Consider the following 27172-nt stretch of genomic DNA (forward strand, 5'->3'; position numbering starts at 1 on the left):
AGGCAGAGGGCCTTCTTGGTAGTGGTGCCCACACTGTGGAACACCCTCCCATCAGATGTCAAAGAAATAATGTATTTTTAACCTTCTGTTGGAAGCCGCCCAGAGTGGCTGGGGAAACCCAGCCAGATGGGCAGGGTAGAAATAATAAATTATGATTAACATTATTACTGAATGTGTACAAGAAAGGGTTAGTTCGCAGAATGTACAGTTTCAGTTTTACTGAACAGTTCAGGTTTACTAAAATTATCTATGTTTGGGAATGGGCAGAATGTAGATAGGGATCCACTGGGCATCTCTGGGGCAATTTGCAGTAGATTGGAAAGGGTTTCCAATTCTCTCTCGATTAACAATAGCAACAAACAAAGCAACATTTTACATCTAAATTAGGCTGCTGAAATGAAGACTTTCGTGTGAGGTTTTTGTTTGTTTGTTTGTTTGTTTGTTTATGCCGTTTATATGCCAAAACAGCTTCTAAGCAGTCTGCAGCTATAAAATCAATTACAGAATACGTGTGTGTGTGTGTGTGTGAGAGAGAGAGAGAGAGAGAGAGAGAGAGAGAGAGAGAGAATATGAATGAAATATATGCATATGTATGCTTTGTTCTTTGTTCAATTCTGGTAGTGAAAATAAATTTCGTAGTTCAAATTGTGCTCAGGCATGCCCTGTTCTTTAATTGTAGCTGCATGTCTTTCGCACCTAGTTTTAGTTGGCAAACCTTTGGGTTCCAGTAACACACACACACACACACACACACACACACACACACCCCTAGTAGATCTCACAAACCTGAGGTCTGCACTCCCTCTGCCTCTGTGCATTACTAACTTGAGGAAGCCCCTATACTTGTGAAACAAGGAGGTGAACAATGGCCAAGAGCCTCTGTAGACAAAGTTTGATACAGACAACATTTTTCAGTGAGAAGAATACACATTACCTGCCCTGGCCAGGACCTGGTTGGCCTGATCACTCACAAGCTGTGTGATTCGGGCTCTCAGTGCATCAATAGTCTCTTGCATTGCCTTTATCCTGACTCGGAGGTTGTTGTTTTCTGTTTGCAGCATGGCATTTTCATGAAACATGTCATTGACGCTTTCCATACCTTCCTCATCAATAATCCTTTTGCCCTAACAGATGATGAAGACAAATTACACATTGTTAATGGATCTCAGTAAAATGACTTGATGGCTAGAGCAGGGTGAAAAAGAAACCCATTAGTGCAAGGATTTGTGTTTGTTCCCTCCATCCCCAATTCTGCTGCAGAGGTTGGGGAACCACTGGAACAGATTTAGAAGGAAGTGGGGGAAGGAGAGAGTGAGCTCCACTGCGCAAACATGAATCCTTACACTGATTAAAGCACATCAGATACAAGTCCTGGATTTTAGCATTTCTGAGCAGAAATGAGTCAAGATTTGGGGCTCTGTGAGAAGGTCTCCAATAAGTTTATCAGCAAGAGAGGTTTAGTATAAACTGTTACTACTCTGGTCCTCAATTCTGGCCAGGTTACATAAAATGTACCCAGAAGTTCACTGGTTTCAAATGTGCCACAAATGCACACACAGGGGTACCTCAGGTTAAGTACTTAATTTCTTCCGGAGGTCCGTTCTTAACCTGAAACCGTTCTTAACCTGAAGTACCACTTTAGCTAATGGGGTCTCCCATTGCTGCCACGGTGCCAGCATGCGATTTCTGTTCTCATCCTGAGGTAAAGTTCTTAACCCGAGGTTCTACTTCCAGGTTAGCGGAGTCTGTAACCCGAAGTGTTTGTAACACGAGGTACCACTGTATATTACATATGTGGTGGGAGTGCCAGATCATTTGTGACAGGCACGGCCAAACTTGGCCCTCCAGATGTTTTGGGACTACAACTCCCATCATCCCTAGCTAACAGGACCAGTGGTCAGGGATGATGGGAACTGTAGTCCCAAAACATCTGGAGGGCCAACTTTGGCCGTGCCTGATTTATGATTTTCGGAGACAAATTAATAATAGCATACAGCGGGATTCACTCTCTCCTGTGTTCTTCTTATTTCACTGGCTTGCGAAGCATATCCCTGCAAACCTGATATTTTTAATCAGGTTTTTGCCAACAGCAGAAAGGACAGTGTGGACCCGCAGTTGGAAAGAGTCACAAGCTCTGTCTGTTAGGAAATGGCTACTTAAATGTCTGGAGCTAGCAGAAACTGATATGAATTAGCTTATCTGGCTTACAGGAAACATTGGAGTTTCCAGAATGTAAACTAAGCTTTGCTGATGGAAACAAAGTACCAACTTGTCCCACTCTGAAGCATATGGGGGGTTTTTTAATTTAAAAAAAAATCAATTATATGAGGAACACATGCCTCTCTTTACCATGGAGGGAGGTGGAGAGGAGGAACAAACCTGGACATGCAAAATGGTTTAATGTAGCAGCCAAGGACTACTGAGGAAAACATTATAATGAGTATTACCGTTTTATACTCCATGAGTTCCATCTGGAGCCGCGTGATCTCGCTCCGCAGAGCATTAATCTGCTGGCTAGCCCTGTCCTGATTAACCATCACCTTGTTCTTGATATTTCGTGCCCGGTTTGCATACTTCAAAGTGTTCAAGGTTTCCATGAAATCTCTGTCTGAGGGGCTTACGCAGGCGATCATGACGGTTTGGCTGCAGGTTAAAAACAATCCAGGTTTTATAAACGGAAGCAGAAAAGCAAGGGCAGCGCTGTGTGCCACTGCTACATAAACAAAAGACGATAAATGCACTAACATGCTTCATCAGAACTTTAAAACCAAGCAAAACTGTTTGTATTGTTCCCAACCAAAGGTATGTAAAATGTATCCAGAAATTATTTGCACCTTGCTAATAATACGGGGGGGGGGAGTTCTTTCTAAATGAATAAACAAATGAAAGTTGCAGCTCTCAGCATTTTAACAAGGCACAATGGTGAACACAGCTGCACAAAACAAAATGGAAATCACGAGTGTATCAGCTGATGAATTTCATCTCGGGCAGAAGACCAAAACTGACCTATTTTTGTTTCTTTATAGAAGCTGCTGGAAGTATAGCTGTATCTTGTAACACTACTCTGAAGGCCTGCGCACTTATTTGATCCTATCAAAATATTTTAAACACAAGCATATCTGCAAGAAGCTCCAAGCAATGAAGTGAATATACGGTACTTAACAAAACACCATATGGGTAGCGGTGGGTTAACTCTTAGAACGTTAACTGGGCTGAGAACAAAACACAAGCATAATATTATGTCGGTTTGTCCATAATCCGAAGTGCTGACTATTAAAATGCTCTCTGATTTCAGTAGCAGATTACAAAGCATCCAAATGAAAGTGCATAATTATGTGTGGAAATGCCACCTTGTGGAATTAGTCACCAATACATTTCCACAGGATCTTTTGTTTGTTCTAGTCCCCCTGCCGCCAACCCGCCCCTGCTATTATGGCTCTCCAATTTTTATTTTTTGCTTACACTGCAATTCATTTTGTCCCTATCACTCAATAGTAAGTTGTGACCTTTCCCAACATCCTCCACCCTCCTCTCCAGCAAAAATATACTATAGCTTAACTAAGGAATGAATGAAAAATTGTTAGCCATCTGTATTATTACATAACACCATGAATTTGTCTTATTGTAAGTTACAGTCTCTGAAACGGAGACTGCCTTCTTGCCTTTACTTTAAATACTTTCACTCTGCATTTATATTTTAAAAAATAATAATCAAATAGGCTTCTATAATGTCAATGCTTATTTGTATTCTGAATACAGTAGTACGTCTGAGGGTTATTTTAGATTAGGCTTCTTTGCAGTGTATACCAATAGAATGTGGTCAATATTCAGCAGATATTAGATGCATGAATAAGGTTTAGCACAGCAATGTACTTATTTTCATTTCCGCCAAAGGCACTTGCACTGCTGGACTGAACAGCCATCTTTCAAAAGCAGCTTGTTCTTTCAGTGGCTACAGTGGAAAAATAAGAAATCAGAAGCATGTGCATAGTTTCACTTCACTGGAGCCATTGGGTTGGAGCCAAAGATTGAACAGGCAGGAGGCTGCTTGTACAATCGGTGGTGTGTAGCGATAGTGGGCACCTGTTAATATTTCTGCAGCAGGGCCCCTCGTCTGCAAATCCGAGAGTGACCCAATGAGCATGAAAGGGAAGCTTTTAAACCACTATATGCTCCAAAACTAAGCAATTAAGAACGGTGAAAACACAAGGGAGCTTCAGTTTCAAGATAATGGTTTGCAAGTTCTGTTACGTCCAATGGCACCTAATGGAAAACACTATCTGAAAGAAGATACTACAAATCATTTGCCCATGTATGTGCACAGAAAACAGCAGATCTAGCTGAAAGGCAACACACGGATCAGCACTGAATGTTGCAATGCACCCCTAATTGTTATTACTGCACAACTGTAAGATTATTGTATAGTATCAGAAGGGGCATGGCTGCATCAACAGAAGTATAGCATCCCTATTAAGGGAAGTGAAGAGTCCTGCTCTCTTCTGCCTTGGTCAGACCACACCTGGATTACTATGTCCAGTTCTGGGCACCACAATTGAAGAAGACCATTGACAAGCTGGAACATGTGCAGAGGAGGGCAACCAAGATGATAAAGAATCTGGATGTTGCAGGAGGATGGGATCAAAATTAAGGGGAAAAGTATACAGTAGGTATTCCCACAGAAGAATCCCAGTGCTATTCCTGTGGCAAAGCTTAAGGTAAAGGTAAAGGGACCCCTGACCATTAGGTCCAGTCGTGGCTGACTCTGGGGTCGCGGCGCTCATCTCACTTTATTGGCCGAGGGAGCTGACGTACAGCTTCCAGGTCATGTGGCCAGCATGACTAAGCCGCTTCTGGTGAACCAGAGCAGCTCACGGAAACGCCGTTTAACTTCCCACCGGAGTGGTACCTATTTATCTACTTGCACTTCGACGTGCTTTCGAACTGCTAGGTGGGCAGGAGCAGGGACCGAGCAACGGGAGCTCACCCCGTCACGGGGATTCGAACAGCCAACCTTCTGATCAGCAAGTCCTAGGCTCTGTGATTTAACCCACAGCGCCACCCGCGTCCCGTGGCAAAGCTTACTAACTCTTTAATAAACTGGCTGAGCTGAGGATTCTCAACTGCACATTCTCTCATTAAGTTGCAAGTGTTAGAGTTCTACAGCACAACAAATTCAAGGAAACTCTTGACTTCTAAATGGCCTTGTTTTTGAAGCCTTTACTGGAAAACCACTCCCTTAAGCTTTCATCCAATTGAGGCTTAACTGCATTACTGTCTCTCTAAAAGGGTTCAGAGTAAGTATTCCTATTAAACAGATCATTTACTTGTGCTCTACATTAGTTTGTTTTCTCTTGTGAGATTTTTTCTGTCCATGCTACTGGATTTTAAAAGAGGTAAGTGGTAATTTCCTCTTTTATTTATGGGGCTGCATCATTCTCCAGGCAATCCAGAGCAAAAAGATGAAATGTGCTACCGTGTTTTCTCTGCTGAGGCAGAAAAACCAATTCTATTAATTCAGCTCAGCTATACGAAATAGAGAGAGAGAGAGAGAGAGAGAGACAGAGAGAGAGAGAGAGAGAGAGAGTGGTTCTTGTTTTATTGTATTCTAATACACTTTAGTTCCATCAATAGCAAATTAATCAAAATTCTTGTGACATCTCTTTCAAACATGGTTTTAAATAAAAAAATTTGCTTGTACCTGTTTCCTCCAAGGGAGTCTTGCAACAGCCGTGTTAATTTTGAATCTCTGTATGGTACGTGAGTGACCCTCTTGCTCTTATCTCCCAGTGCACTTATTACGTTGCCCAACGCCAGCTATAAAATATGCAACATTTGTTTTAATAAAATTCTGCCCCAAAAAACCAGCACCACCCAAAAACACACATAAGTATTGACACAATCAGAATTAGCAGCATTGTGCAGAGTCAGAAAATGTGAGGGAGAGAACAGTGCAGTCAGCAGAACTATAATTTGTCCTTTTCCACTGCGGTAGCTTTCACTATCAAAGACGTAAGCCATTGTTCTATTTTAGAAATGAGTTGCCCGTTTAGTCACAAGACTTGATGCAAGGGAAACTGCCAGGAAAGCTTCACACAGTTCTCTCCTGCAAATGGAATGCATCCATCTTTGCATCCCAGGCAAGGGACAGAACCGTTTTCCCCAGTACAGAGTTGGCTCTGGAATATCTTTCAGGCTTACTTTTGTAAAAAAAGCAACAACCCCCAAAAAACCAAGTATAATTTAATATCAACATTTTTTGCTCCAGTGTCAGACAGTGTAATGTCGCTAGCTCCAATAGCAAGTCAAAGTCAACGTTTATGGCAATGCAGTGTTTATAGCCACTATATTGCAGTACAGCTATTTTACCGTAGGGAAGCAATTCCTGTTTCATCAACTATCTCAATTATAGGGACATGACGGCCGGGCTAAACTGCAACAACTAAATGAAGAGTCCCGTGGCACATTATAGAGCTGTTCGTTTGTAATGGCATGGTGGTAGAATGCAAACAGTGGAACAAACATTAAAAAGTGGGACAAACATTAAAAACTAGCCACAGTTGACTAGTTACATCCCCCACATAGCTTTGAAATAATTGGCAAGAATGTGATCCAAGCACTGCAATCCTTGGTCCTGTGCATTAAGTATATTTCTGCCTCAGGGATTCTTCTAAGGTTTTAGTGTTGGCTTATGAGGCCATAAACAGCTGGGGGAGGCCCTATTAAACATGACATGGCTTGCACACATCTATCTCACTGTGGTACAGAGAAGGAATTTCTCCACGCTGGTGCCTACCATGTTGAATTTGCTCCCTTTGGAAAACAGGTTGGCACTAACTCTGGGGCTCTTCCATTAAAAATGTACCTATTTTACCTGGGTATTTCCTGACCATTAATATCAGTTCCTGGCATTTCTGCCTACTGTAAATGATATTGCTATTTTAACTCCTGTTTTGCCATTATGGATTTTATTGTTGTATTCCCCCCCATTGTCGTAACAATAATAATAAATAATAATAATAATAATAATAATAATAATAATAATAATAATTTATTTCTACCCTGCCCATCCAGTTGGGTTTCCCCAGCCACTCTGGGTAGTTTCCAACAAAGATTAAAAATACATTAAAATGTCACACATTCAAAACTTCCCTAAACAGGGCTGCCTTCAGATGTCTTCTAAAAGTCAGATACAGTGGTACCTCGGGTTAAGTACTTAATTCGTTCCGGAGGTCCGTACTTAACCTGAAACCGTTCTTAACCTGAAGCACCACTTTAGCTGATGGGGCCTCCTGCTGCCAGTGCACCGCTGCTCCACGATTTCTGTTCTCATCCTGAAGCAAAGTTCTTAACCCGAGGTAATATTTCTGGGTTAGTGGAGTCTGTAACCGGAAGCGTATATAACCTGAAGTGTATGTAACCCGAGGTACCACTGTAGTTGTTTATTTCCTTGACATCTGATGGGAGGGCGTTCCACAGGACAGGTGCCACTACCGATAAGGCCCTCTGCTTGGTTCCCTGTAACTTGGCTTCTCGCAGCGAGGGAACCACCAGAAGGCCCTCGGCGCTGGACCTCAGTGTCCAGGCAGAACGATGGGGATGGAGACGCTCCTTCTTACTGCCTGGTGAACTGCCTTGGTATTTCTTATGTAATGAAAGGTGGTATGTAATGATTTTAGGAAACGAGGAGGATCAAAATGCTGTCAAGGTAGTACTTACTAGTCCGCAATTGATGGAAATGCCTTCTTTTGCTCTCTCCCCAGTGGCCCCTGTGCGCTTCAATCGTTCGGACCCTGCCAAATCCACAAAATGAAACTTAGCAGTAAGGGTTTCAAACTCATTTAGCTGAGATGACTCCGATATCATTCTGTTATCTGTCATGTTGTCCTGTGGTGAAGAAAGAAGACCGGTGAGGCTGCAAAGAGAGTGACGTGTTTTTAAAGACCAACAAACTGCCTCTCCCTATTTAAGCCATGCTCCCAGCAACACAGGGCAAAAAGAGAGGAAAACAGCAAATGTGGGTCTATTAAAACCCTCTTTAGGAAAGCAAGTTTTAGAAATCTCTGCAGAAGAAGAGAGTGAAATGGGGGTGGGGGGAAGAATACAACTGCCTCTATGCTTTCTCCTGTTCCCAGAGAATTACAGACAGCATTCACTAGATGATAAACTAGAATAAAGAAGCTATTATCCTCATTAACCAGAGTCCTAAGCTAGAGCCATATATTAAGCTGAAGGTTTACATTTAAAATAATTTTTACAGTTTGCACATGTGACCCACTCTTGCCTCTGGGTAAATAAGTTTTTGCATTGTTTCAAAAAGCTGTGATGTCTATTGGATCTGAAGCGACAGCGGGACTCTTCCAAACCACCTTCAACTCTTTAAAAAAAAATCCATCCTTAGGAAAAAAAGACCCTGTAATATTTCCAGATACCAGTAGAGGGAGGAAATGTGAGTTGTTCATTAATGTTTCAGAAGAGAAGGATCAAACTCCAGGCAATAAAAGTATAACCTCATAAACCACTTCTACATAACAATTAATAGGTTTCAGAATCTACAATCTTGCCACTGACAAGGAAATTTTTAGCAAACATTTGTTATTAGCATGAATTATTTTTCTTTAAGTGAAAGGATTTTTGTACAGCACTCAAGAGGATAAATGGCAAAAATATAAATTATCCTGACATCTGTCGTCATAAGCACACTACAGTTTTCACGTAGCTGAAACATTTCCAGTATATAAACAAAAGTGCTTGAGAAAAATATGTTCATAATGGCAAAGAGCTTTCTTTCTTTTCTGTTAACTCAGCAGAAAGCAAGTCAAAGGCTTTCCGCTCCTGTGACCACCCCATTTTCATTTTAAATGCATACTTTCTATTTTAAAGCCAATTAAAACCAAGGTTCACATCTTCAAACATATGCCTACATGCATGGATGGATAATATATTTTGGAAGCGAAGCAAATCCTTCTAATAAGCATACTTCGCATGTTTTCAAATCAAATTAAATCGCTTTTAAAAAGGAAGCTGAAACACTGAAGGACTATACTGCTCATGGTCACAATGTTTGTAATTTAAAACAAAAGCGTTCTGTACTTGCCTATTCCTAACATAACAGTTTATAATATAGTATTTAGAATCTTTAGAATGCCTATAAAGACACCAGACACATCAAGAACAAGGGCCCAATTATTTCTTAGTGCACTTAGCTTTAGGCTATGAAAGTTTTAAGTGTCAATATACTTTCTGTTATGTACTGAAGTTCTCACCCTGGGCCAGCAGGGGGATACTGTAGATAGTTATGCAAATAAGAGGTCGAAAGTGACATTCAGTGATTGGATAGTTTTAGAAAATTGTTACAGTTCCATTGTACTGGAGCTCTATATAAGCAGGCTGACTGAACCCTTCAGTTCAGTTCTGTCCTGGCCTGTGAATAAACAAGAGCTGTTTGAAGAATCGCTGTGTCGTCTGATATGTTCACCCACAACCTAACACTTTCCTTACAGAGATATCCCCCACAGCTTATACAAACATACACAACTTTAAACGCACACCACCACTTTCAACTTCCCCAACAAAACAAAACTCTAATCCCACAATATTTGGGAATGTAACTGTCAAATATTTGAGTTATTTAGACCCGAGACCTACAGTGCAGGAAGGTCGAGGCCTGTAGCAACCAAGGCAGATCTGTTGCTATGGGAACAGGTGGACATCTCAATCAATTTGATTTTAAGTGTAAGTTATTTACCGTATTTTTCGCTCTATAAGACGCACCAGACCACAAGACGCACCTAGTTTTTGGAGGAGGAAAACAAGAAAAAGAATATTCTGAATCTCAGAAGCCAGAACAGCAAGAGGGATCGCTGCGCAGCGAAAGCAGCAATCCCACTTGCTGTTCTGGCTTCTGGAATAGCTGCGCAGCCTGCATTCGCTCCATAAGACGTACACACATTTCCCCTTACTTTTTAGGAGGGAAAAAGTGAGTCTTATAGAGCAAAAAATACAGTAAATATTATAAATGGAAGGATGGCAATGCTGTTTAAACGTAAGTGGACCTTTGAATTACTTAGGCCTCGTATCTTATTACTGCAACACTGCTGTTTCTTTCTTGTACCACCAGAATCCTTGAGAGGCCGTGGGCTATATGGAAAGAGCCAATATGGCATACAAAATACAATATTGCATCTCCAGGAGAGCCAGTGTGGTGTAGTGGTTAAGAGCAGTAGATTTGTAATCTGGTGAACCGGGTTCGCGTCTCCGCTCCTCCACATGCAGCTGATGGGTGACCTTGGGCTAGTCACACTTCTTTGAAATCTCAAAGCCCCACTCACCTCACAGAGTGTTTGTTGTGGGGGAGGAAGGGAAAGGAGAATGTTAGCCGCTTTGAGACTCCTTCGGGTAGTGATAAAGAGGGATATCAAATCCAAATCCAAACTCTTCTTCCATACGAAAAGGGCAATGGTGACATGAGCCACCATTCTAACATCACACTGCAACAATTCCCACACCAAGCAGTATAACTTAAGAAGGCGGACCAAGAAAATCAGTTTCGGCTATTACTCTAATACAAGATATTCCTCCAGGGTACACACACACACTGCAGTGTTATTGATTTTTTCCAAGACAAAAATAGCATAATACATACCGCATCAATTGGAGGGCAAACTCTCGTTTGACACAAGTGGACAGTGAAGATGGCATGTGAACGTGAGCTCTGAACATTCATCTGAGTGCTGGCAGTGGTTCGAGATAAAGCGCCCAGCTTCAAACATTGCATCATCTGTAAAAATGGTGGGGAAAAGGATATATGGCTGAAATTAAACCTACACACATACACTGGTCTTGAAAGAGCTACATTGGCTCCCAGTACATTTCCGAGCACAATTCAAAATGTTGATGCTGACCTCTAAAGCCCTAAACGGCCTCGGTCCAGTATACCTGAAGGAGCGTCTCCACCCCCATCTTACAAATCAAAGACAGCAGCAATTATGCCTGCCTTTTATCTCTTTCACTTATGCGTGCGGGGGCCTAGAATGTAACCCCCGTGTAAGTGGGGAGTCACCTGTACTGTATTCCTAAGCCTGTTCTTGGGCAAGGGTCAATGTGGTGTAGCAGTTAGACTGAAACTATAACCAGGGAGCTCCAAGTTCAGCCAGTTATCTTGCACTAATCCCTGTTTTTCAGCCTAACCTACCACTCAGGATTGCTGCAAGGATAGTGTTAAGTTGTGGGTGAACATATCAGACGACACAGCGAAAGGAAGAATATCTATATCTGTATCTATATTGAAAAATAGATACATACACACACACACACACACACACACACAGTAGTATGTTTTACAAAAGCCATCTCATTTTCATTGAGAATAAAAATATTACCTCAGATTCTGAATTTACAGTCCGTGTTGTGACCCCCACCGTGTATATTCCACCCGCTGAATCTTCGTGGATTTTTATGTTTGATTTTTTGTTCTTTGAATCCATGTCACGCGTTGTGTCGAAGAGATCAAGGACTTCTTCATTGTAAAGCTAATTTGGAAGGAAAAAAGAGGCCAACATCAGCAAGGAAAATATAATTAACACAAAATTCAAGATGTACTGTGGTTTGACCAAAATAATTAAGACACAGTTTTCCCTATCATGGCTGCTGGGTATAGTCATTCTCCAGAAACATGACTGGCCAACAATGACAAAGCTTGCTAATGGAATTACAGAAAATAGTTCAGGACATTGTGAGCAGGAGAAGGATATGCTATGTTACAGCAGGCTGATCAGTACTTAGAAAATGACACAGGCTTATAGTTAAGTAAATCCTACACAGAATAGACCAACTGAAATCAATTAACGTAAGTTAGTCACATCCATTGACATCAGTGGGTCTACTCTGAGTAGCATTGACTACCACCCATAGCAAGTAAGGGGTGGGTGGGAGGGTGTTGGTGCCATAGCTCCTGCCCAAGTCTGGGGTATCATCACATTTGCCCCTCAAATTTCTTGAGCGTTTTGCTTATCTGCAAAAAGTTGCTTCTCAATGCAGAACGGGGAGCAAGTTGCACTATTCCACATTTCTCTCCATTTTTATTCTATAAGTGTCTCCCATCTCCAGTTTTCCCAAACTCACTCTGAAACAACTGGTAAAAGTTTGGTAGAGCCAAATTTCCAAAAAAATACAGGACCTATTAAGATACAGTGGTACCTCGGGTTAAGTACTTAATTCGTTCTGGAGGTCTGTTCTTAACCTGAAACTGTTCTTAACCTGAAGCGCCACTTTAGCTATGGGGCCTTCTGCTGCTGCTGCGCCGCCGGAGCACGATTTCTGTTCTCATCCTGAAGCAAAGTTCTTAACCTGAAGCACTATTTCTGGGTTAGCGGAGTCTGTAACCTGAAGCGTATGTAACCTGAAGCGTATGTATCCTGAGGTACCACTGTATTACACTTGACCCACAGTAGTATTGGGGGTGAGGGGGCAGAGGTTTGCTTCCATGTTGCCCTCTCTACCTCTTACCCGAGAAATAACCAAATTGAACATGGGAACCCACATTGATTTGAATGCAGGATAGTATCTGACCGTGAGAGCTAAACCCTCTTTAAGGGCAAGGGAGGAAACAACGTCAGAACACTATTGTGGTCACCATGAGGCACGGTAAAGGTAAAGGGACCCCTGACCACTAGGTCCAGTCGCGGACGACTCTGGGGTTGCCGCGCTCATCTTGCTTCACTGGCCGAGGGAGCCGGCGTACAGCTTCCGGGTCATGTGGCCAGCAGGACTAATGCTTTCAGTGAGGTTCTTCAGATCCTTTGCACTCTTGAATCTTTCTATATACACAGTATGCATGTTCCCCAGAGAACGGTGCAAGGATGCAAATGCTTTTCTGGGCCTTTGCATGGGAAATGAAGCAGGAGGAGAATTTCCATAACCACACACCGACTGCATAACGGAACAACGTTCCTGGCCAATGTTTATTCGCTAACCCTCAGAGAGGCATTTAATGCAATCTTGTTCTGACTTTCAACAAGCAGACTGGCCATGCTTGTTACATGCAGACCAGGACCTTCCAGACAACGGAATGAGACACTTGAAATCACTTTGATTTGGGGATTCTTCCAATTAGCAGTTCTAAGGCAATATTGAAAACACGATTCAGCAGCATAATTAGCTGGCACCAGTTTAATCTGTCAATGCAATGAAAAGTATCTAAAAACTGAAAGCTTGGATATATTTAGTGTTTTATGGTGAAAGAGGATATTGTTTTACACATACTTGGTTCCTAGAAGTAAAGAGATTGCATCACTCATTATATCATCTAACTAGCACTTAAACTTGCCAGACCTGTTAGCTACTGATAGGGATACAACTTCATCTTCTTCCTTTCCCCCCCATATTTCTATGAAGAGTGCCTCTTTTTTAAAAAAAATGGCAGCACTGTAAATGCTTTTTTAAATGAAAAGAAAGTTAAGCATTCCTCCAAGGCTTGTTTTTCTGGACAAAGTGATTCGCACCTCTGTTTCTGTATTTTAAAATATATCACAGAAACACTTTATGGCAGACGTTTTTGTTAAAATACATAGAATCTATTTTTGGAAATAGTAAGTATAAACATTCTACAATTATCAGCTGAAGATGCACTGGAAATCCAAAGTCACTAAAAATGGCTTTGTTTTGCTTACAAACTATCAGGACCCTGGGGGAGGGGGAAAGCAACTGTTTAACTATCAAAGAGTTCGGAAAACAAAGTCCAAATTAAGGGGAACTAAGGGGCTGCCTTTATACGGTGCAGTTTGCGATTTGTTCCTCTGGACAAATATTAGCCAGAAAGCTTAAATCCAGTGGCCTTAGGTCAAGAGCAACAGGTATAGACTAGTCCAACTCCATAATGTATTTGGTTAATATTTTGGCAGAAATGCCAACAGCAGTCCAGCGATAATTACCTGTGTCGGAATTCAAGCACCTGTAACTTAGTTACCCTGCTGTTGCTAAACCCTAACTCAGAAAAATAACTCCCATTAGAATTGCAAATGTAAAAGTGGCAAACACAGTTCATTGACCTTATTCAACAACACCAAGACAGGGGGCATCTTACTGACCTCAATTAATAAAACATGTTTCCTAAGCTTTGAATCAGGCGTCATAAATCATCTGAGCTTTAGTGAAAAGGGCAAAATGTCCTCTCTCTCCACCCTAGTGTGGGTGTTAAATAGTTTGCAACACGATGTTCCAAAACATAGATGTCTAACATAAGATAAGCAAATCTCAACTTCCCTGCCATTCTTCCTGCCTAAATTACATAATAAACAATAATAAACATATTGCCACAATTCATTCCATTGGGTTTTCTGCAATATTTAAATTGTATGTTGACAAAACAGATTTAAAATTTACCTCCTTGCCAATCAAAATTGAATATGTTGTGATTAGGATGCCCCAATATCTTTGCTACATGGGGGAAATAATTATTACTATGAAAGCTTACCTCTAAGAACTGAGCATTCACTTTAAATTCTGGAGGTGGAACCCCTTGTTGAATAGCTGCATGCGTTTTTCCTTCAATACATTTATACAGGTGTTTTACAGCTCGTGGTATAATGCCCTGTTCCTCTTCCATTATGTTAACATCAAATCCGGTCCCCATGGTATATGTTTTACCGGCTCCTGTCTAAATTTAAAAGACCAAACAGAATTAATGTGCAACTAAATAATGTTTATTATATACATCTTAACCTATGGTCAAATAACACGAAAAACACTCTATTGCTGATCAAAAAGACTTCTGACTCCAGCAGCTCACTTTACAACTTTCTAAATAGGTTGTCTCAAGAAAAAAGTAAGATGTGTACAGCATTTGGATGGCATAAAAAACATCTGGACTGCAGAAATGCATAGTGAATGGAGATGAGGATCTAAACCACCACCGCCTGCCCCCCAGGAAACAAGGGGTGATATTCCAGGAGTCCTGCTAGCTGAAGCAGGATTAGACTGGCTTCCTATCCATAAAACACATTTTCCAACGTTTTGCAGTGGTTAAAAAGAAAAAGGAAAACTGGGTTATTAGGTAGATTATGTCATGCTAAACTTAAAATGAAGAAAAGGGTGTGTTAAGTAACATACTGCAGGAAAATAATGCTCTAAGAAGGCAGCCACCCACTGGAACTCCAAACTCACCTTCTCCTCATTCTAGTAGTCCATCAGGTGTCAAAGCATCAGGACCAAACAAAAGAACAACACAGTTGCTTAGGCAACATGTGGCTGCCTGCCCGCCCTACACTAGTAGTTCCCAAGCAGTACTGGAACCAAAACACTGGGAACTAATTTAAAACCCCTGGGAGGAAAACTCATAACTTGTTTTTGTTTTATTATGTATTTTGAGCTCTCGTTTTGTACTGAACCGCCCTGTGGTCTTCAGATAAAGGGTGGTATACAAATTTAATTAATGACAAATGTGGATCTGCCTGGTCAGTGCCTGGATGTTTAGGAGACTGCCGGGAAGAAAAGATAAAAAGAACACAACTTGATATCCCAATTCTGATAGTAGAGATAACCATCAGTCAAGTCATTTGAGCAGGAGCGGCTAACTTGTGGCAACTCCAGATACTAAAATGCTCTCAGAATCCCTGGCTATATTGAAACAGCGTTTATGCCAAATGGGGAGAGGAGGGACAAAAGTGAAGAGGAAAGTCCAATCTGAGCTGGACACATCCTCTTTTGAACAGACCTATTAGAATTCAAGGCCACTGTAATTCAAGCTGAAAGATTGCACTTCTGAGCACCTTCTGCCTCAAATGTACTGTTCTGCACCTGTTTAAAAATACACCACCGTTTTAATATACCCAAAAATGAGCCTTGACATCTTGATAATTTCCCCATGTTGAAATCTACTTGTTTTCACCTCTACTAAAAGGTGAAATTCAAGCATACCTGCTTGAATTATTACAAATACTCCTTACAAGCAGCTTTATTATTTTTTTAAAATCAGAACATTGTTTGGATTCTGTCAGGGAACTGCCATCAGCTTAGAGGCGAGGAATAGAAGGGCAGTTGTGTTATAGGGAGCCTCCGAAAATCTTGCGAAGCAGTTCCTCTTCCGGAGAGGAGGAAAGCCCCACCTCTAGTGGGGAAGAGGTGCAAGGACCAGAGGATGCTTGTGGGAGCCTTAACACCGCTCCTGGGCAAGGCGGACAGGAGGGAAACACGCCCTTGCCATCGCCCATTCTGCGCAGTAGCCTAAGGTGCAAAGAGGGAAGGGGAAGGTTGGGGGAAGTCCAAAAAAAAGACCACTCCCGGATTCTCCTAGCGATTGAGCCAGACATGAGCTTCGGGGCTCCTCACTGTAAATAAAGGTAAAGGTAAAGGGACCCCTGACCATTAGGTCCAGTTGTGGCCGACTCTGGGGTTGCGGCGCTCATTTCGCTTTATTGGCCGAGGGAGCCGGCGTACAGCTTCCGGGTCATGTGGCCAGCATGACTAAGCTGCTTCTAGTGAACCAGAGTAGTGCACGGAAAAGCCGTTTACCTTCCCGCCGGAGCGGTACCTATTTATCTACTTGCACTTTGACGTGCTTTCGAACTGCTAGGTTGGCAGGAGCAGGGACCGAGCAATGGGAGCTCACCCCGTCGCGGGGTTTCGAATTGCCGACCTTCTGATCAGCAAGTCCTAGGCTCTGTGGTTTAACCCACAGCACCACCCGCGTCACTGTAAATAGCTTGCGCCAAAATAAAACCTGTAAAATATGGGTTTGGAGTCCTGCCTGCTTACTCTCGAGCAGCCGCAACAGCCATCTGACAGATTCACTGAAAAGCAAACAATTAATTTTGAAACGTTCGTAAAGTTTACCTGCCCATAAGCAAACACGGTAGCATTGTATCCTTCAAAGCAGCCTTCAATCAGTTTTTCTATGCACTGTATATAGATTTCTTCTTGCTGGGATTCAATATCAAATACATAATCAAAGGTGAAGGCCTTATCTTTTCCCAGGAACACTTGAGGTTCTCCTGGTGTGACAGATGTGCAGATATGGCATCCTTCAATCTTTTCTTTGGCTAGTTGAGGTCTGATTCTGAGGTGGGGGGTGGGGGTTGGAGAAGGAGGAGAAATAAAATGCCAAATATTACATCACTGGAACAGAACACAACTTAACGCTTCTTATTTCAAGAGTCCCCCAATAAATTTAAATCAGATATGCCCAAGAGGGACTGAAGTCGCGCAGAATACTCACTGCTCACCTGCAACAATGGAAAGAAATATCTACTTAATATTTAAGGACAAAAACAACCAGCCTTTCTGCTGTACCAGTGGTACTCAAGTCTCCAAGGTGACTTTGTCTGTCTCAAGTTGGCCTGGTTGTATTCTAAGATTACAGCCCCATTTACGTTTTCTCATGAGTAATCCCTATTGAACTCAGTGGGATTTCTGAGTGAACCGGCATATAACCGGTAATTAATAACTTACAAAAATCAGCCAAAGAAAAAAACCATGGCAGAACGGAGGACAATCAGGCCTAATATATCCACATTATTTTTGAACCGCAGGAGCCTGCCAAAGATAACAACATTGACTTGAATAGACCTACTATGGTAACAAGAATAGAAGGGAGATTATTTCAATTTAATTTTAAAAGCCTTTGCCCCACGGCGGAGTAAAAACAAATTATTTTTGTTTGTTTTTTAAAACAAGTAGACCCCAGATGCTCAATAGTTTAAGAGGAGGTTATTCTAGCTTGGATTATATGGCGCAGGACTAAGCTAACAAGGGTCTGTTTCATCTCCCAAGCAGCACAAAAACGACAACCTAGTTTTCTCATTATTTGTGAAAATCCTAACAGACGTTAACCCAAATATGAGCATAAGACTTTTCTTTCTTTCTTTCTTTCTTTCTTTCTTTCTTTCTTTCTTTCTTTCTTTCTTTCTTTCTTTTTGCTACCATTTAGAAAGTTACTTGTTTCCACAAGAACCCAACTGGAATTCATGGTAACTTCTGGGCAAACAACTTGTCATACACAAGTACAGTGGTACCTTAGGTTAAGTACTTAATTCGTTCCAGAGGTCCGTACTTAACCTGAAACTGTTCTTAACCTGAAGCACCACTTTAGCTAATGGGGCCTTCCGCTGCCGCCGCGCCGCCGAAGCATGATTTCTGTTCTCATCCTGAAGCAAAGTTCTTAACCTGAAGCACTATTTCTGGGTTAGCGGAGTCTGTAACCTGAAGCGTATGTAACCTGAAGCGTATGTAACCCGAGGTACAACTGTATGTTTTTTATTTAAGACACAACTTCAGTAGGCTATAATTCTGCTTAGGACTACCACGTTTGTGTGTGTGTGTGTGTGTGTGTGTGTGTGTGTAACCACGCTCAAAAATTTCAGCTCCCAGTGGCTCCTTTTTGTGAAAAACTATTGGAAGTGACTTCATTGCGGAATTGAGAGAAGATGGCGGCTGCCAGCAGCGAAAAGATTTTTGGATTGATTCGGCAGAAATACCAGCGTGTGAGGGGATGCTGCCTGGACAGAGGGGTATCATACACATAAAATCCACACAGAAACACGTCATTTTACTTCAACTCGCTTGTGGAAACAACTCAGAGGCCGTGAAAGAAGGAAAACAACAGGAAGATTTAAAGGAACTATTAGAAATGACTATCAAAAGCAGCAGAGATATGAGATGACCAGAGCCCCCCCGAACTTGAAGCATGGAAAGTACCAACAAAAAATTTATAATTTGGCAGAATATTTGGATTAATTGATATGTATATGTATAATCTGGAATATTTAATGTGATTTGATTGGATTGTTAAAATGGAAAACTTAATAAAAATGATTTTTTTAAAAAAGGAAGTGACTTCATTGCATGCATTTGCCTTCAGTATGTGGTTTGAAACTTGCCACCACCATTTCAAAATCTGATACAAGCTAGGTGGTTTGTATCTATAATATAATGAATCAAATGCCAATCGCACAAGGGGCACCAAAGAAATTATTCTGAATTTACCTAAGATTGAATGTAAAACAGCACATTTAAAGAAGTCTGGGGTTTCACCCACCAAGCACAAGTTTTAGCTCAGTTGCTAGATCATAAGACTCTTAATATCAAGGTCACGGATTCGAGCTCTATGTTGGGTAAAAGATTCCTGCATTGCAGGCGGTTAGACTAGATGACATTCGTGGTCCCTCTTCCAACTCTACAATTCTATGGTTCTAGGAACTTGGACTTCTTCAGAACTGTAAACATAGACTGTGCAGCTGCAGTGATTGATGACAGACTGTGAATTCAGCTTCTTTGTGTCTGGTAATGAATTACGTTTTTCCATCAATAACTGGAAACGTTTGAAAGTATCTAGGAACAATCCTACATTGGGAGTTAGAACAATATAATGCAGTTCCCTTTCACTTAATTTTACCCCCAAATTTTACACACAAATGGCAGAAAGCGTGCAGATGATCCAACAATAAAAGCTTCACAACTACAAGGTATCATACCACACGTCATGACAGCCCATACAATAGTTTATTTATAATGCTATTGTCAATTTAATCCCTCTCCAAGTAGACAAAGTTAGCACATGTCCTGAGCAAAACCTGCAGTACATGATGAAACTGGAAGAACCATTTATAACTATTCTTAAGGGAACAATAGTTTTTATTTTTTTTAAAATAAAACACGCTCCGACAACCTGTCCAGTAGGGAAACAAATTTACAATACGGAAGTCTACTGTGCCAATATAAACATTCATGTAATCTTATAGTGCAAGTGATTTCTCCCTTCTACAAGTCTACTCTACAAAACATCTCCTGTGATTTATGCCAGTAGTAACTTGGGAGAGGCAAAATGTTTCAAGAATTGTCGTTAGAAAAATACCAAGTCCAAGGTCCTTATTCTGTCATCTGTCCACTTGTAGAAGGAGCTTGCTATCAGCTTGCTATCTGTGAACTAACAGTTGTATAAATGAGCCCCAGGGTGGTCTTTTAGACATTCTTCCATCCTCATGATTGCTAATAATCTATTAGTAGTTCTCACACCATAGGAAGAACATTTAGAATGGCTCAGTGGCACCGGAGGAGTGATTCGGTCACAATCAATTAGGTTCTGAATCTGACTGTTTGGGGTTCAGTCCCCAATGTGGTGCCCATGAACTCCATGTAGACATACACACATACACTTGATGCCTGCCAAGATCCCCACTGCTCCTATTTAAAGGAAATATGGAGGAGGAGGAGTAATAATAATAATAATAATAGTATATTTGGTCTTTTTTTGTTGTATTCTTCCCTTGGGTGGCATTGTGTGGGAGCGCAGTGTCTTCAAAATACTGAAGTTTATCTTGCAATATGGTTTTATTTTTGCTCCTTTTAAGATTATTTATTGTTATTTTCATTGTACGTATATTCAGGCATTGTTTTGACTGCTCTGGCAAATTGCAGCAGTCTGAACAGTGGAGTATAACTCTCCTAAATAAAGCAGGTCACATATTAGGTTCCCCTCTCCTTTTTAAACACAGTTAGGAAATAATAATTTAGGGTTCTCTTTTTAAAAAAATATTCCTAGTTGGTGGATTTTGATTTATTTTCTTAAATGTGCTTTGTTTGTATTGGGTTGGATGAAAAGTAGAGGAAACATTTTGCATCACAGCAGGGCTTTTCTGCCTCTTCTCACTTCTGTTCCTTGCACACAGAGATAATCCCAGTTTTGGGGCAGGAGACCCTCCAAGATGGGATGGGATGAGGCAGAGGGGGCAGTAGTTCGATGGGTGACACCTTATGTGGCTGAAAGTCTTGTGAAAAACTTCATGCAAAGACCTTTGGTGGTTCTCTCTCTTCTGCTTTTATTGTGATTAAGTTTTGCTTGTTGCTTTTTGTTGTTTTTTCAATGGCTTTTACATTGTGTTACCTCTCAGAGAATGTTTGTTACTGGGTGGCATACTAATGTCAAGATATATGAAGGAAGCCTGGGGGAATGGAGGGGGTTGTTTTTGTTTTTAATTATACACACAAACCCTCATTTTTCCAGGTTGCTTTTCCAGGTCTTCACATCTCTACAAACACAATTTTAAAAGAAGTACAGTGGTACCTCGGGTTACATATGCTTCAGGTTAAAGACGCTTCAGGTTACAGACCCAGAAATAGTGCTTCAGGTTAAGAACTTTGCTTCAGGATGAGAACAGAAATCATGCACCAGCGGCGCGGCAGCAGCAGCAGGAGGCCCCATTAGCTAAAGTCATGCTTCAGGTTAAGAACAGTTTCAGGTTAAGAACGGACCTCCAGAACGAATTAAGTACTTAACCCAAGGTACCACTGTACATATACTTTTAAAGACTGCAATCTACTTTGAGCTCCCCTTCCAAGCCAGAGGGGGGGAAACACAATTTATTTTTAATAACATTTATATTGGCTAGTTCCTAGCAAAGCCATTAATTTCAGCAAGTTATACAGGGGCAAATAAACCAATTCCTAGACATTCTGTAATGGACCTAAGTTTGTTTTTTTGTTCTGTGAACTGCCCTGAGACCTCTGGGTATAGGGAGGTATGTAAATTCAATTAATAATAACAACAACAATAATAAATAGGAATATCTATTTAAAGGAGCTATATTAAAAACCCGGAAACTGACAAGCTGTCACTTTTCACTGGCAGATGAGAAAGAGGAGTAATAGTAATAATTTAATTAAAAGCAAAATATGGCACTGGAGTAATTGGATTGATCGAATGAATGAATCATTATTTGCGTCAGCCATCGGCCATAGCAATAAAACAATAATATACAAAGAATAGAAATAAAAAGTCAATTATATAAAATACATTTTAGGGTTTGGAATCAATAGTCAAATAGTGGATCTTATTCTGATTGCCCCAGCTAAAAACCTCGCAACCTTTGCTGTCACCGGAGTAATTGCATTTGTCTGGCGACAGTTCACATATGTTGCTGTCACGGTTTGGCTTGGCTTAATAAGATTTATTTTCTTAAATTAATTATCCTTTTCTGGACCTCTCATCAGAACAAGCTTCTGTAGCCATTAAGTGAATTCACAAGAGCCAGGCTTATTCAACTGCGCCATAGTTTCAGAGGCAACCCATTTATATATGTTGATTTGGTTTCCTTGGACCTCTTGCCTTCATCACTGGGCAGTTGCTAGCCTTAGCTGGAAGGATGTCAAGCTGTGATCTTCTCCCCCTTTCCCCCAAAATAATCCTCTGGCCATTTTGTAATGGTCTGCCAGACAGCTCAGTACAGACGGCATCCTCTTGCTGCTTGACAGGGTCTTTTGTTTGCTTGCCAAGGAAAAAGCAAGGAGGTGGGGGGGGAGAGAGACTGAGTGCTGGCTGTCAAGTAAATAGATCTTCTCTAAGCAGGTACCCAACTTTCTCTTGGAAGCCGTACACAGCAGACATGTCACATGGAAAACGTATCCAGTATTTCCACGTAAATTCTTCCTATATCATTTCAACGCATTGCTCACTTTAATGTGCTTCATTAGCTATGTCATAATAACTGTTTGGCTGCATAACAGTGCAATAACTGTAGCAGCAAAGCAATATAAAGAAGCTCATGGCACCTTAGAGACTACCACCCTTATATCTCTTGAAATTTTTCACTCACAATAAGCAATGTGAGAGTCAGGGAGGTGAACTCATGAAAGGCTGGGGATCTCATGTTTCTTATATGAAAGTAGGATGCTTCAGTTTTTCACAAAAGTTTTCAAATAACTTTAGGGTTGCCTTTCATAGTTCAGCTTTGAGATACAAAGTGGTTGTGTTGTGTGTGTTTTTAAGGATTCCTCCCCACAAATGGAAATAGCACAGGGAAGGTAAAGAAAACATTTACTCTATCCTATACCAAATTGTCTTGATCACCCCCATTTAACATCCACAATCCATTTCTAACATTTCATTTCATTTGTTTTTTGCCTTTTTGACTGTCATTTGGTGGGTCTGTCAATCAGCTTTTACAAATTGTTACATATTTAATACTGCAGGAGAAAAAAAAATCCTTTACAGTTTATTGTTGACTATTTCAAGTGAACAGAAGCTGCTCTGTTTTTAAACAGAAGGTAGGCTGTTCGCGCAAGGGCTGAAATGCTGCTATGAGCTGGTGAGATCTCACCATGCAGCAAGCAGAAAAATGTCAGGATCACAAAGTAGCCCAGGCTGAAAATTACATGCTTGCTCATACTGTACTTGGAGCAGAGTTACATTTTTGAACATTCCTGAATAGCAACGCTTGGTTCTGACTCCACTAAACATGTTACTCTCTGGAAGAGATGGGAGGAGCACACTCAGCTACAAGGGAAAGGAAAGGGGGGAGAGATAACAACCACATTGCTCTCCACTTCTGCAGTTTCTATTGACAGAGATTTACACTGGCTTGATATTAACTCCAGGATTTTCTTAAGGTCTTAATCACGTTTGTTTGTTTGTTTGTTTGTTTGTTTGCTTGCTTGCTTGCTTGCTTGCTTGCTTGCTTGCTTGCTTGTTTGTTTGTTTAAAAGTCCTATATCTGCTGAATGGGTTTATGTTTGTAAAGCTGTGTTATTTTCTTACATAGATACACCTGAACAAAATGGAAATACCTGGAGAGTTATTGAAAGGCATGCTTTGAGGAAGATAACCAACACTGGGACTCTCATACTGGAATTTCAGATATAGGGAATACTACAGCAATCACACCGATTTTTCAGAGGCTGCCACCAAAGCAAATATAGGATATTCCTTAAGTTTCTGAATTCTGAAGGCCATTTCACGTGTTACAATAAAGTGGGTAGACCAGATGCACACAAATGTTGCACTGCTATCACACTTGTGATGCATGCCTCTGCCCTGACTTTTGCAGGGCATCCCTGCGGGCTTTACACAACTAATGTGTGCACTGCCCTCTCATTGCAATGTACAAAGCTGTCCTGAACCTTCATGAGGAGGGAATACTTGGGAAACAGAGGGTAGATTTAGGTTGAGCTTCTTTTCTTCTTTGATCCAGAGATTAAGATGTTGCTTTTAAAAGGGGGCATATATAAACGACATGTATAAAGATCCATCTGGAAATTTGATGTACCTTCAGGTATTACAAAATTAATCTATCTAGCTCAGTATTGTCTACACCAGTGGTGAGACACCTCAAGCCTGCAGGTCCCTCTGGGGTTGGCCCACAAGGCCATTTCTGGTATAACTAGCCTCATCTTTCCTGCTTCTGCTGTCACATGACATTAGGCACAGGAAAGTTCCAGCCATGGAAGTTCAAAAAGATTTCAAGCCACAGCCATAAAGGAAGAATCAAGGTGAGTATGCCACTTGCTTCCTTTGATCTGTTGCCTCGCATGGCGAGAGAAAAAGCCACCAAATTCAGAAAGTGCTGAATTCAAGCTCCGACTGTGAAAGGAAGACTCTTGAAGTTTCAATTACCTGGCATCATATGACAGCAGGCGACTGACAGGTGGACAATTCCACCAACCTATCAAGTGACCCAGATCAGGTTGGTCTACGCCAATTGTCTACTGCTCTCCTGAGTTTCAGCCTGGGGTCCTTCCCAGTGTTACGTGGAGATTGTAGGGACTGACACTGGGATTTTCGGCTTGCAAAGCATTGCTTTACCTCTAAGCCAAGGTAAAGAGGACCTTTGGAAACATGAGGCCCACAGTCCTTCTTGGGCAATCTTCCAGGAGCCAAGTATCAAAACTGGGGAATGCCACAGGCAAAAGTGGGCCAAACTCCTGCCGCACCTAACTGTCAGACTTTACACACACACACACACACACACACACACACACACACACACCTCTATTCAAGTAAGCAAGCATGCATCATTATCACAGATCAATAATTATAAGGCATAGAGCAATGGGACGCGGGTGGCGCTGTGGGTTAAACCACAGAGCCTAGGACTTGCCGAGCAAAAGGTTGGCGGTTCAAATCCCCGCGATGGGGTGAGCTCCCGTTGCTCAGTCCCTGCTCCTGCCAACCTAGCAGTTCAGAAGCACGTCAAAGCGCAAGTAGATAAATAGGTACCGCTTCGACGGGAAGGTAAACAGCGTTTCTGTGTGCTGCTCTGCTTCGCCAGAAGCGGCTTAGTCATGCTGGCCACATGACCCAGAAGCTGTACGCCGGCTCCCTCGGCCAGTAAAGCGAGATGAGCACCACAACCCCAGAGTCGGCCACGACTGGACCTAATGGTCAGGGGTCCCTTTACCTTTTTAAGGCATAGAGCAGGGCTTGGGAGAAGTGTGGTCTGGAACAGGGGCTTGGCTTGGAAAGGTCCCAAGGGCAGCATTTGACCTCAGGCTTGGAGGTACGAGGGTCATAGCTTAGAGCAAGACTGGGGAACCCTCAAGTCAATATTATATTGTCCGATTTCATAATATGCACATTCGAAATAAGGACTCAGCAGCACACCAACCCACTCTCACTACCTTTCCTTTACAATTATGCATAGGGCAATTTTGAGCACCCATCACCACGCAATGACCTAAATGCATAGATTAGGCCTTCAGAGTTAGATACAAAGGATATACGTTTATGTCTGTCAAAACATACACCAGACATGTTGAGGGGGATCCTAATTTCTAACCAATTTCATCTGTTCGTCTTACAGTGTTAAGTCGCTTTGAGACCTTTTCATATAAAGCACCTAAGAAATGCAGTAAACAACAAAATAATTTTGTCCATGCATGTTCAAGTTGTGTTGTACGAAATTCATACAACTGCTGAGAATTTAGCTGGTTATATTGCATAGCATGCTACAGTCATTTATTTTTTTTGCTTTGCATAATTTGTGGAACAATTCTCCCCTTATTCACACAGCTGCTGCCAGTTCATTTCTCTGCCAGTCTCCCATACAAAGTGGTAAACACCTGATCCTGGAGTCTCGCCTATCAGTTCAACGCCTTACTGCTGTTCCTTGGCAGCAGGAGTGGGAGAGAGTCTAGCTTTCTCAGGGTCAAAAACTCTTCTGTTAAATCAGTCCTCATTTAAGGGGGAGGAGGGGGACAGGGGAAGAATGAGAACAGTTCCAAATCATGCATTTCTCAGCTGCTATATAAAAACCATTAAAAGCAAATTACTTCTGGCTTGGCTGTTTAACAGCAGTGCCCCTACAAGCACTAGGAAGGGGGAAAGACTTTCTAAAATGCAAGCTTAACTTCCTCAGCTGTGAGTTTATGTTCAAAGATAATGTGTCTGCCTAAATCAGTTCTCAAATAAGCAATAAAAATTGTTATTGCAATAAGTTGCACTAAGCAAGACCAATACAAGTTTTGAAGCTTTTCCCTCAACTCCTCAGCTCCCAAAAACCTTCAGCACTGAATTAAAGAATAAGAGCTCAATGGGCACAGTGGCAGCTATGCCATTCTGAAAGAGGTTGATACCCGGGTATTCAGCTCTCTTACCTTAATACAGTGGTACCTCAGGTTACAGATGCTTCAGGTTACAGACGCTTCAGATTATAGACTCCGCTAACCCGGAAATAGTACCTCGGGTTAAGAACTTTGCTTCAGGATGAGAACAGAAATCGCGCAGCGGCAGCGGCAGACCTCATAAGCTAAAGTGGTGTCTCAGGTTAAGAACAGTTTCAGGTTAAGAACGGACCTCCAGAACGAATTAAGTTCTTAACCTGAGGTACCACTGTATATTGGTACAATTCAAAACGTCACTGTAAACCATGATTAAAGTTGTTTCGTGAATGTACCAATCAAGGCTGCTCATCTCGTCCCTGTTCTCACAATCCCTCACTTAACATTATAGGAGGACCAGGGATTGCAGTTTGTATTCTTCCAACAAACCAGGGATCGTGTTTTTGTTTCCTCTCAGTATGAACGAAGAGGGTGCAATTCTCTAGTACATGTACATAGGAAGACTAAAGTAAAAAGGAAAGCAATTTGCTGTAACTCAGGGCCTGGAGAGGCAATTTGTTACAACTGCCAACCAAACCACTCTCAACAGCATCCCTGCTTGCCCCCAGCATCTGACATGAATGCTGAAAAACACGCCCACTTTTTTCTACTTCTCCATTTCCAGTGGTCCACCTGCTTCCTGCATCCCTGCATCTCTATTTATTGCCATGTTTGTATGATGTCAACCTATAAGGTGCTTCCTACTGTGAAAGGACTCAGAGAGAGCTGCAACAATAGGTTAACACCTTCCTATTCAAAGGTAGCCCACTGACTGCACTAGGAGACAAAACAGGAGTACAAGGTCAACCTTGGG

The 27172-nt window shown here is 41.6% G+C and overlaps 1 protein-coding gene across 9 annotated transcripts in view; it reads right to left on the reverse strand.

Annotated features, from left to right (window-relative positions):
- KIF21A (kinesin family member 21A) overlaps positions 1 to 27172 on the reverse strand; it is a 100682-nt gene that overhangs the window by 54436 nt on the left and 19074 nt on the right. For all 9 annotated transcript variants that reach the window (XM_081023446.1, XM_081023451.1, XM_081023450.1 and 6 more), the window contains exons 2-9: positions 16828 to 17050; positions 14471 to 14653; positions 11379 to 11528; positions 10643 to 10777; positions 7717 to 7884; positions 5699 to 5814; positions 2448 to 2643; positions 935 to 1124 (exon numbers count right to left, since the gene is read on the reverse strand). In XM_081023446.1, the coding sequence (XP_080879572.1) occupies positions 935 to 1124; positions 2448 to 2643; positions 5699 to 5814; positions 7717 to 7884; positions 10643 to 10777; positions 11379 to 11528; positions 14471 to 14653; positions 16828 to 17050 (1361 nt within the window). The remainder of the gene's footprint in view (positions 1 to 934; positions 1125 to 2447; positions 2644 to 5698; positions 5815 to 7716; positions 7885 to 10642; positions 10778 to 11378; positions 11529 to 14470; positions 14654 to 16827; positions 17051 to 27172) is intronic.

This window comes from Podarcis pityusensis (assembly GCF_964106645.2).
Source record: "Podarcis pityusensis genome assembly, chromosome: 10".
Lineage (NCBI taxonomy): Eukaryota > Metazoa > Chordata > Lepidosauria > Squamata > Lacertidae > Podarcis > Podarcis pityusensis.